Source organism: Oncorhynchus nerka, linkage group LG9b, assembly GCF_034236695.1.
Source record: "Oncorhynchus nerka isolate Pitt River linkage group LG9b, Oner_Uvic_2.0, whole genome shotgun sequence".
In the NCBI taxonomy this organism is placed as follows: Eukaryota; Metazoa; Chordata; class Actinopteri; order Salmoniformes; family Salmonidae; genus Oncorhynchus; species Oncorhynchus nerka.
Window position 1 is genome coordinate 25,049,494 of NC_088424.1, and position 12,051 is coordinate 25,061,544.

Sequence of the window (12,051 nt, forward strand, 5' to 3'; positions counted from 1 at the left end):
TGGACAAGGATGGGAAACAGTGTTTAAACCCTTTACAATGAAGATCTGTGAAGTTATTTGGATTTTTACGAATTATCTTTGAAAGACAGGGTCCTGAAAGGGGGACTTTTCTTTTATTGCTGAGTTTATTTAGAATTTAAGGGACTCTTAACCAGCATGGCTACCACAGCATTCTGCAGCGATACGCCATCCCATCTGGTTTGCGCTTAGTGGGACTATCATTTGTTTTTCAACAGGACAATTGCCCAGCACACCTCCAGGCTGCGTAAGGGCTATTTGACCAAGGAGAGTAATGGAGTGCTGCAGCCAATGACCTGGCCTCCACAATCACCCCACCTCAACCCAATTGAGATGGTTTAGGATGAGTTGGACCGCAGAGTGAACGAAAAGCAGCCAACAAGTGCTCAGCATATGCGGGAAGTCCTTCAAAACTGTTGGAAAAGCATTCCAGGTGAAGCTGGTTGAGAGAACGCCAAGAGTGTGCAAAGCTGTCATCAAGGCAAAGGGTGGCTACTTTGAAGAATCTCAAATACAACATATATAACTTTTTTTGGTTACTACATGATTCCATATATGTTATTTCAATATTTTGATGTTCACTATGATTCTACAATGTAGAAAATAGTACAAATAAAGAAAAACCATTGAATGAGTAGGTGTGTCCAAACTTTTGACTGGTACTATATGTGGGTTATTGTGGAGAGAACTCTCTGCATAAAACCTCTGCCCCCCCATCCTCATAATTCTACCATGTACAGAACTGCCTCTCCTCAACCAGCCAGTGAGTACAGTGTAGAAACAGCCCCAGCCTTTGTTCAGATACCTGTCTAAAGTTACAGTTCTGCAAGAATGTTATCACCACTGCTTGCCTGCCTGCTGCCAGGAGATACGGTATATGGATGGAGGGAAGTTAGAAAGAAGATATTTTAATATTTAGGAATTCCTCAGGTTTTACTGTGGCCGGATGAATACTGAGGATTGTTCTCTGACGGTTGACAGGGTTAGGAGAGTAAGAGAGCAGTGGTCTTTTGTGGATATGTGCAGCTCAGAAGATTTACATTTGTTGTTGCTGCTGTTTTTCACCCATGAAAGTGGTGGAATCCTGTAAATAGAGTCTTGTTCCCTATACCCTACAGTGCCCAGCTCTTCATTTCTCTCTCTCGCTCCCCCCCTCTGTTTCGCTCTCTCTGTTTCTCACTCTTTTAATCTTCCCTTTTACCATGGTTGTTATTCTATCACCTCTCTGCTTATGCTCTATTGTATTGTCATTGCATCACTGAATAATGTGTGACTCATTTGTTTCAAGTTGTACCTATAGAGCAGACTTTTCTCACTTTATACTTCCTATCTCTCTCCCAGAGTGTCACTGTGATGTCAAAGGGACCCTGAGTGGGGTAGGAGAGTGTCAACAGGTGAGTCTGTCTACCTCTGCCTGCTCATACTCTACTGCCATATGTCCAGCACACCAGTACTAACTGATTTATACAACATTTTACCATAAATCGCTTAATGTTTAACTAAGGGGTCCATTTGTTTTGGATATTTTCCTTTAAACCATGGCATTGTTGAAGGCCTTTCTATAACTCATTGTATATATGCACGGTATAATTCAGTGGCTATTGTTTGAGCTGCTTTTGAAAGCAAAGTCGAATTGAAAACATTATTGGCATTGTTGAATTCGATTTTCATAATGGCAAACAAGTCTGTTGTTTGGTTACCAGTGAAATAACTGTAGCTATCTAGTAAACTTCAGTGGATGTTGAACACATTTCTACCAGCAAATGTGTTAAATTACAGCCATGGTATAAAAGGGATAATCAATTCAGGGCTCTGTGCGTTCTCTGGAAAATAATGCAACTAGCGCAGAATTCATTATTTTCCATAGAAGGCATAGTCCCTCGTTGATTATCCCTGAATTATTACACTACTAAATCACAATTTACTTTGCAACGTTCACCTCTCACAAGCAGTTCCCCATTAACTTCAGCATTGTCTACTATTGTAGAAAAGTGGGCAGTGTTTCTGCAAGCCCAACGTGTTCAGCCATACCTGTGACACATGCAAGGAGGGCTACTACCTGCTGCAGAAGAGGAACTATTTTGGCTGTCAAGGTGAGTCACCTACCATGAAGCAGACTGTGTATTTATAGGAAGCCAATCTTCTTTTTATCTTATCAGTTTGTCTAACGTGTGGGGAAGTAGCTTAATCAACCATAGAATGTGTCACAAAGGTGTGTCTTTGTCTCACAAAGACTGTCTCACTTGACCGAACATGTTGTGTGAGTAATAGATCAATAATTAACATGTAAGGTAGTGAACTACCTCGAGTCAGGAGTTGACTTTATGATCTGTTATGGTTGTTTTAATCAGAATGACCTCATTGACCTGCTGCCTCTCTCTGATAGGCTGCCAGTGTGATGTGGGTGGGGCCATCAGCAGAGGGTGTGACGAGATGTCTGGACAGTGCCAGTGTCGGAAGAACATAGTGGGCCGCACCTGCAATGAGTAAGGACTGACTGAAACTAAACACACAATGACAGGATTTATTGCTTCTCAACTTATCACATAAATTAAAAAAACATTTCTTCCATTGAAACCCTTGGGTGGGCCGCTTAGCATTTTTTCAGTGTCTAGTTCTGAGTGACTAACCAAAATGTCTGTTTTGGGGTTTTTAAACAACTAATTGACCAACATTGGTTAAATTATTTGAATTCCATAATTTTTTTTCTATGAGGGCAATGCACAATTTCTCTAAAGATAAATCAGATCAAGCCCAAACTGTGTGTGTAACATCTGCTTCCAACTCATACTCTCAAACACGTAGATCCCCTGAACGCAGCTCACTCGCCAGATCCCAATCATCTGAATTCTGATCACCTGTTCACACACCTGTATGTCATTATTACACACTATTTAGTTCAGTTCTTTGTACCCCATCATTGTGACGTATTGTTTGTTTTGTGACACGCTTCTATTCTGAGCTCTGTTTTTCACATCATGTAATCCTTCCGTGTATGATAGTTTTTGCCTGCCTCACTAACGATGCCTTTTCCCTGCCTGTACTTTAGCCTATCTGATTTCCTGTTATCAACCTATTGCCTGATCTCCCGGACGACATTACTAGCCTTTTCCCTGCCTATACTGTTGCCTTTTTGGACCCACTGTGTATGACCTTCTGCCTGCCCCTGGACCCAGCTACCTGCCTCCTCCTGTGGTCCTTTACACATAAACACCTGCTGCGCCCTACGCTTGAAACCATCTCGCTGTCTCCCATTGTGTTCATTACAGTGTGATGTAGTACAGAGTTGTAGTTTCCAACAGGCCAATATACATATACACAAAAGTATGTGGACACACCTTCAAATTAGTGGATTCGGCTATTTCAGCCACACCCGTTGCTTACAGGTGTATAAAATCTCCATGGTCAGACATTGGCAGTAGAATGGTCTTACTGAAGAGCTCCGTGACTTTCAACATGGCACTTTCACAGGATGCCACCTTTCCAACAGGTCAGTTCGTCAAATTTCTGCCCTGCTAGAGCTGCGCTGGTCGACTGTAAGTGCTGTTATTGTGAAGTGAAACGTCTAGGAGCAACAGCGGCTCAGCCGTGAAGCGCGTAGCAGGTAGAAATGGTCTGTCCTTGTTTGCAACACTCACTACCGAGTTCCAAACTGCCTCTGGAAGCAACGTCAGCACAAGAACTGTTCCTCGGGAGCTTTTTGAAATGGGTTTCCAGAGGCAGATTATCATGTGCAATGCCAAGCGTCGGCTAGTGTTGTAAAGCTCTGCGTCATTGGACTCTGGAGCAGTGGAAACGCGTTCTCTGGAGTGATGAATCACGCTTCACCACCTGGAAGTCCCGGCCGACGAATCTGGGTTTGGCGGATGCCAGGAGAATGCTACCTGCCCCAATTCATAGTGCCAACTGTAAATTTTGGTGGAGGAGGAATAATTGTCTGGGGCTGTTTTTCATGGTTCAGACTCATTAGTTCCAGTGAAGGGAAATCTTAATGCTACAGCATACAATGACATTCTGGATGATTCTGTTCTTCCAACTTTATATGTGGCAACAATTTGGGGAAGGGCCCTGACCTCAACCTCACCTAACACCTTTGGGATTAATTGGAACACTGACTGCAAGCCAGGCCTAATTGCCCAACATCAATGCCCGACCTCACTACTGCTCTTGTGGTTGGTTGGAAGCACGTTTCCACAGAAATCTAGTGAACATCTAGTGAAAAGCCTTCCCAGAAGAGTGGAGATTGTTGCTATAACAAAGGGGGGGACCAACTCCAAATTAAAGCCCATGATTTTGGAATGAGATATTTGACGAGCAGGTGTTCAAATACTCTTGGTCATGTAGTTTAGCAGAGAAAGCGTGGTAATTAACTACAATGACCATAATACATTGCATGCCTACTTGTCTGGTCTGAGACGGAGAGTAGAGAAGAGAGGGATAGAGAGCAGTTGCTTCGTGAGCTATCTCTATCTGAAAATAAATCATCTAAGTGATTGATAGTTGGTATTCAGCAGTCATAAAAATATGCCTTTTTTACTTTGAAGAACTACTAAAATAGTGATTTTGCCAGACCGCATAGGCAGCAGCTCTATGGAGATGACTTGGAATGAAATAATCAAGTCATCAAATAGTCTTAACACAATTGTAATACACACAACAACTGAAATATTATGTTGAAGGAAAGCAATGTGATTAAATGGTGGTTAGTAAGTGATAAGCAGTAATGGTCAATCACTAGCATCATGGGACTTTTATTCATTCTTTATTGTTACAGCACTCAACACATAATGCATAGAGCATTTAACGTAAAAAATATATATATATCGAAGTCGAACACCGTAATTAATTATTAATAATCAAACCAAAACCGAACCAACCTCAAAAAGCACTATTTGCTCAGCAGTCGGAAGTTTCCATACACCTTTGCCAAATACATTTAAACTCAGTTTTTCACAATTCCTGACATTTAGTCCTAGTAAAATATCCCTGTCTTAGTATCACCACTTTATTTTAAGAATGTGAAATGTCAGAATAATAGTAGAAAGAATTATTTATTCGTTCATCACATTCCCAGTGGGTCAGAAGTTTACATACACTCAATTAGTATTTGGTAGCATTGCCTATAAATTGTTTCACTTGGGTCAAACGTTTCGGGTAGCCTTCCACAAGCTTCCCACAATAAGTTGGGTAAATGTTGGCCCATTCCTCCTGACAGAGCTGGTGTAACTGAGTCAGGTTTGTAGGCCTCCTTGCTCGCACACACTTTTTCAGTTCTGCCCACAAATTTTCTATAGGATTGAGGTCAGGGCTTTGCGATGGCCACCCCAATACCTTGACTTTGTTGTCCTTAAGCCATTTTGCCACAACTTTGGAAGTATGCTTGGGGTCATTGTCCATTTGGAAGACCCATTTGTGACCAAGCTTTAACTTCCTGACTCAGGTCTTGAGATGTTGATTCAATATATCCACATAATTTTCCTGCCGCATGATGCCAGCTATTTTGTAAAGTGCACCAGTCCCTCCTGCAGCCAATAAAGCACCCCCAAGTACACAGCTCCATGGCAGAGTATGTAGAACCACATGAAATGTGCTTTAAAACTGCAAAATGTATCTCAGCTCCATGGAGCATTTGTACAATTGCAGGACATTTGTTTAAAAATGTTAAAATGTTGCTACACCGCCAAGATGGGGGCCTCAAAAATGTTCTCTGAAATTCAGCCACACCGATGAGCTGACCATGCTCTGGCCAAGCCCACCACCTAAGGCTCTTCTTGATCCTGAAAGAAACCTGGATTTGGAGCAAATGTTGTTACATACTGATGAATGGCAAGAAACAAACTGAAAAAGTCATCTTCATATAATAGGATAAATGCATTATAAATCAAGACTGCCATGATTATGTTCCAAACATATGAAACATAGTTTAAGTGTTTGGTTTTTACTCTTTCCCTCCTTCTCGCTCCTCCTGTCTGACAATACCAGGCCAGCACCTAACTACTACTTCCCCAGCCTGCACCACCTGAGGTATGAGGTGGAGGATGGGATCACCCCTAACGCCAGGCCTGTACGCTTTGGCTACGACCCCAAGGAGTTCCCGGAATTCAGTTGGAGAGGATACGCCATCATGTCCCCAGCACAGGTAAGACACATGTTGATCTTGATAAAAGGACCTCCAGTCTGTGCTTGCCTGACCTGCCTGTCATTTCAATGATTTAGTAGTGGCTTTTTCCTTTTTGCTTTAAACCTCATTTCTGCTGTACGTTTTCTGTGGAAGTGCTCCTACAAGCATTTCTTATGATGGATATTCTTGGTGGTTCCTTACAGGTTAGAACCTGTCGAATGTATTGGGTCTGGCGGTCGTGGATGGTAGTTGGGTTTTGTGGTGAATGTTGTTGTGGTGGCTGTGTTTTTCTTTTGAGTGTGTTGGTGAGAATGTTGGTTGTAGCTTTCTGGAAAGAAGCAGGCCATTCTCCCAGTCAGTCTTAACCCTTGGTGTTTCTGAAATGGCACCCTATTCTCTATTTAGTGCATTACTTTTCACCAGGCTCTGGTCAAAAGGAGTACACTATATAGGGAATAGGGTGCCATGAATTCAGACTCCACCCCTGTTTCTCCTCAGCCAGAGGTGATCCTATCGCTAGCTGTGGGTTTCCCCGGCCCCTTCCACATAGTGTTTCGCTACATCACCAATACCCCCCTCAGGCCCACACAGGGACGGCGGCACAGGGGGCTAGTCCGAGCCAGGATCTTGGTGGTGGACGAGTTTGGTTTTCACTCTTGCTGTGACTGTAAGTGATGGGTGTTTCCCCTTTGCTGCCCAGCTAGCTCTGCTCTAAACTGGTCTTAGATCTGTTTGTGCTGTCTTACTACTCCTGTGGTCATGGGACCAGGCTAGCTCTGCTCTGCTCTCCTCTGTTGATCATATTAGCTTACTGCTTGCACTTCTTCTCCTCTAACTCTTTCTATATCTCCAGCTGTCTACCAGCATGGCCTTCTATTCTACTAACAGTAGAGAGTAACACCCCCCCCCCCCCCCCCCGACCACCACCACCACCATCCTGCACCCCCTCCATAAGTCTGTCTAACTCCTGTCCCTGCAGAGTGAAGTGAGAGTAACAGTGCATGTGGACAAGGCAAGGCGATCCTTGTTCCGACTTGTCCTGCGGTACGCTAACCCCAGCAGCCAGGACAGTGTGACTGGTAGTGTAACGGCTACCTATATTCGAGGTGGCCAAGGTAAGGCTGCCTCTCTAACTCCTGCTTCACACAAGTCATATTAATCTCCTAACAATCGAACACAAACAGTTTTATCTCCCATACACCCTCAAAAACACAGATACTGTACATAGATAAGCCTACTGTATAGGCTGTTAAAGGGTTTGAGCTGTCATCGAAGTCTTTCGTTGATCCTTGCTTTTTTGTTTGGCAATGCATTACTACCCTGAAATGGCATGGAGTGCCTAGACACACCCTTGATATTCAGTGTACCTTGAACTACATAAAAACATGTCAACATGTGTGCTGTTAGCTGTGGCGTCTTGTGTTGCTGTGTTTAGCTGCATTCAGCTGTATCCTGACTGACTGATTGATTGTATCCTGCAGGGTCAGGTCAGAGTAAGGAAGTGGTGTTTCCTCCTAGCTCCTCCCCTGCCTACCTCACAGTCCCTGGCGATGGCTTCTCTGAGCTCTTCTCTCTGACCCCTGGGAAATGGATCATACGCATCCGGGCAGAGGGGCTTCTACTGGTGAGACCAGAATCTGTAATAACATATACACACGTGAAAATAAGGATGCAAAAAGGTAGAGGGATAGATCATACATCTGTTATTTTCTCTCTCTGCTCTTCACCTCCCTCCCAGGACTACGTGGTGCTGCTGCCAAGTGATTACTACGAGGCTCCCGTCCTCCAGGAGAAGATCACCCAGCCCTGCACGTACACATCCACCGCCAACAGAGACGCAAAGTAATCCCTGTGTTCCCCCAATCCTCTTTACCATGCCATACTATTCTGTCATGTGAATGTTGGCTCCAGACAGTGTGCCTGTTGAATGTATGGACGCATGGGGAGTGAGTAGCTCCGTTTTGTACTGACAAAACTGTGGTTATAATGTAGAAGCCAGACAACAGAGTTTAAATTAAGCTTCTAAAATCGACAGATCAATATATCCCCAAGCAACTGGGAGAGAGTGAGTGGTCAGTTATGTACAACCGCGAACCAATCAGTTGGTAACGCAACGCAGCGACACAAACCCAACAAGCCATGGCTTCCTCAGAGGAAAAGACAAGGAGCAACTTGGAGACGGAAACGAGAGTAATGAACAACTAAGGATATCCAGGAAAACATGGCTAAAATGCTCTCAATGCCACCAAAACAAACCAACTGTTACAATCTGTTGTTAAGAAAGTAGATTTGCTCTGAAAGAATGTGAAGTCTATCGTGTCAGACATGCACAAGGCGTGCGCATGAACGATCAAGGCAACAACATTTGCCTTCTGGGAACAGGGTTGCAGACTTTAGAATATGAACTGGACCAGCAGAAAATAGAATGAGATGAAACATGAGAATATTGTCCTTACCAGAAGAAGGAAAAAGGAGACCTTTCAGCTACATGGTCAAACAGATATCAGAGGAGCTTGGCGTGGATATATCACCAGAGAATCTGGAACGATACCATCGGATCGGCGTGAAACAGAAGAATGTTAAATACCGTTGTATGTTAATTCTCAAGTTGTGGAACTATAAGATCAAAATCAACATTCTGCAGGCACAGGGGAAATCCAAATCCACAGTCAGTCCATTGGATTCGTTCAGGACCTGTCCTTTAAGCTGAGAAAAAACTCGCGAGCAATTCATTCCGATCAGACATTCAATGGCAGAAAAAGGAATCAAGTCTCAACTCTGCTTCCCAGAAGTGCTATGGGTATGGAAAGGAACATGAAAGATGGTTTTCACAAGCGCAGATGAAGCCTTTTCCAGTTTTCCAGCTCACTGCTCTTCTTCAAAGTGTGAAACGAAGTGTGAAAAAGCGATAAACACACTAGGCTACATACAATGATATCTAAGACCAGCTTATCAAAGTAATGATAGAAGTAGCCGATGCCAATGAGCGACATGGAAAGACAATACAAAAGAGGAATTATAAACGGGGTGGTTTGAGTCCTGAATGCTGATTGGCTGACAGCCGTGGTATATCAGACCGTATACCACGGGTATGACAAAACATAATTTTTTTACTGCTCTAATTACGTAAGTAAACAGTTTCAAGTAGCAATCAGGAACCTCAGGGTTTTGTGATACAGTATATGGCCAATATACCACGGCTAAGGGCTGTCTCCAGGCACTTCGCATTGCATCGTGCGTAACAGCACTTAGCCGTGGTATATTAAACATATCACCCCCCCACACACACACACACACACACACACTCTCAGTGGACCCACTTTCCCCAAGTAGACCCCTATCAGCCACTATACGTTAATTTAATTTACAAGGTAATACAAACTGACCACAGTACTTAAGTGGCATTTTTCGTCCAATTACATAATCCAGTCTTTTGGTACATTAGGAGAGGAGTTGGAGCTTAAAAGCCCTAAAAAGGCGCCTCAAAGTACAAAGAAGTACTTTGCTTTATGTTTTTTTGTGTGTTCTGTCTATTCAGATCACATGCTCACATGCTCTATATGCATGTATGCATCTATGTATATGTATATAATAACTATGTATTCATACCATGACTCCCATTTCATGGAATGCCCAACGCCCTCATATGACATGTCTGCTAAAATATTTAATCTTTGATTCTATAAAGACCAATAAAATCCAACTTACTTTACTTTGAATGTGCACAGGGGGGGGGGGGGGGATCATATGGTTCTGGAACAGCAGATGTGGTCTTCCTTCAAGAGTTACATTAAAAATAAAAAAGGAGAAATGTAATATTTCTGCTGCCAATGACTGGAACGAACTGCAAAAATCACTAAAGCTGGAGACTCTTATCTCCCTCACTAGCTTTAAGCACCAGCTGTCAGAGCAGCTCACAAATCACTGCACCTGTACATAGCCTATCTGTAAATAGCCCAACCAACTACCTCATCCCCATACTGCATTTATTTATTTATTTATCTTGTTACTTTGCACCCCAGTATCTCTACTTGCACATTCATCTTCTGCACATTCTACCATTCCAGTGTTTAATTGCTATATTGTAATTACCTCGCCACCATGGTCTATTTATTGCCTTACCTCCCTTATCCTTCCTCATTTGCACCTGCTGTATATAGACTTTTTCTACTGTATTATTGATTGTATGTTTGTTTACTCCATGTGTAACTCTGTGTTGTTGTATGTGTCGAACTGCTTTGCTTTATGTTGGCCAGGTCGCAGTTGCAAAGGAGAACTTGTTCTCAACTAGCCTCCCTGGTTAAATAAAGGTGAAATAAAACAAATATTTAAAGAGGAGCTGTGCTGGAGAGGCCTATGCTGCCACCTACTGTAGTAACAGCAGAGGTGTAGGCATCCTGATGAATAAGAACACCACATTTTTCCTTATATCCGAGCACACCTTACATGGTGACAAATACACATATCACACCAGGGGCAAATCTGGTGGTTTTAGATGGAATTGAAGCTATGTCCAGACAGGAACTATTATCCAGAGAGGAACTATTATTTTAGCAGGCGACCTAAATCATATATTCTATAAGATTGACAGACGGCGTAATAAAAAAGGCAAATACATTTTTATCTCAGTAAATAATTAACTGGACACTTGGAGACTGACATTCCCAACTACAAAAGTTCTCTAAGTAAGAAAAGCTATTCAATCATTTTTATTTCCAAAAATGCACTCAAATTTACTGGGTTCAAAAATCCATAAAATAGTGATATAGGATCTTTCTCCGTTATCATGCTTAATTACACCAATCGCAAATACACTTAGTGACAGAGTATGGAGAATGAACAGAGTACATCTTCAAGACCCGAAAAGTATTACATACGTAAATATATATATTTTTAAACCTTTACCATTACAAATGTAGACATGGAGAAAAGCCAGTTCCGGATTATAATTTGGAATGATTTTAAGGCGTACATTGGGGGAATGATAATCTCATGCTCTACAAAAGTTAAATCTGAGTTATACATTTTTATTAAATTAATAATTATCTTAGAACTAGCCCCTTAAAACAATCTTTACAAAGTAAAGACAAAAATAAAATGTCTGAACAAGCAGGTAGATAATGACAAATAAACCTGGTAAAACTCTCGCAGCCCTCACAAAACGAATACACACCAAACCAGTTATAATTTTAGAAGATAAAGATACAGATGTGTTAATTATAAACAACAACGTGATTAATTACAATTTTAAAAGCTTCTTAGAAAATCTATATAAAATCAGAATTAAACAGCAGGATCACCCAAAAATAATTATTAGACACTGTTGTCATTTGTGTAAATGGGGGCAGAGAAAAGCACCAGGAATAGATGGCTTTCCCATAGAATTCTATTTCATATTTTTGTACAAAATAGCGCTCCCATTTACACAAATGACAACACACGTCACTCAATTCAGTGCCTCCTAGTTTAATGTATCAAAGAGTTCTCAGTTATGTTAAAATCAGATACATCTGGAGTCTCCTGCTGATTACAGACCCATAAGTTGAATAAAGTGTGACAATAACATTTTAACAAAGCTCATAAGCAATAGAATGGCAAACATTTTACCGGACTTGATACATATTCATCATACAGGGTTTATTAAAAACATACACTTCCTGTCACGTTCGTTGAATTGACCTAACCAAAATAATAAAGAAAAGAAAGAATACTAAGGTCAGGGCATGACACTTACAAATAAACACAAGAACGTGTTTCAGTTTAATAAGATACGCAAAAAAAACAAGATATAGATTTATCAATAATGGCTGATGCTGAAAAGGCTTTCGACTGTCTTGAATGGCCTTTTCTATTGAAAACTTTGGAAATGTTTAACTTTCCATCTGAAATAGTACATTTTAATAAAAATATGA

The 12,051-nt window shown here is 41.7% G+C and overlaps 1 protein-coding gene across 3 annotated transcripts in view; it reads left to right on the forward strand.

The window, feature by feature from the left end:
• LOC115114499 (laminin subunit alpha-3-like) overlaps positions 1-12,051 on the forward strand; it is a 114,230-nt gene that overhangs the window by 62,718 nt on the left and 39,461 nt on the right. For 2 of the 3 annotated variants that reach the window (XM_065013456.1, XM_029642778.2), the window contains exons 17-23: positions 1,360-1,412; positions 2,006-2,111; positions 2,405-2,504; positions 6,001-6,157; positions 6,638-6,806; positions 7,621-7,763; positions 7,878-7,981. In XM_065013456.1, coding sequence (XP_064869528.1) covers positions 1,360-1,412; positions 2,006-2,111; positions 2,405-2,504; positions 6,001-6,157; positions 6,638-6,806; positions 7,621-7,763; positions 7,878-7,981 — 832 coding nt within the window. Of the gene's footprint in view, positions 1-1,359; positions 1,413-2,005; positions 2,112-2,404; positions 2,505-6,000; positions 6,158-6,637; positions 6,807-7,118; positions 7,255-7,620; positions 7,764-7,877; positions 7,982-12,051 lie in introns of all 3 variants that reach the window. The other variant, XM_065013455.1, reaches the window with a different exon arrangement.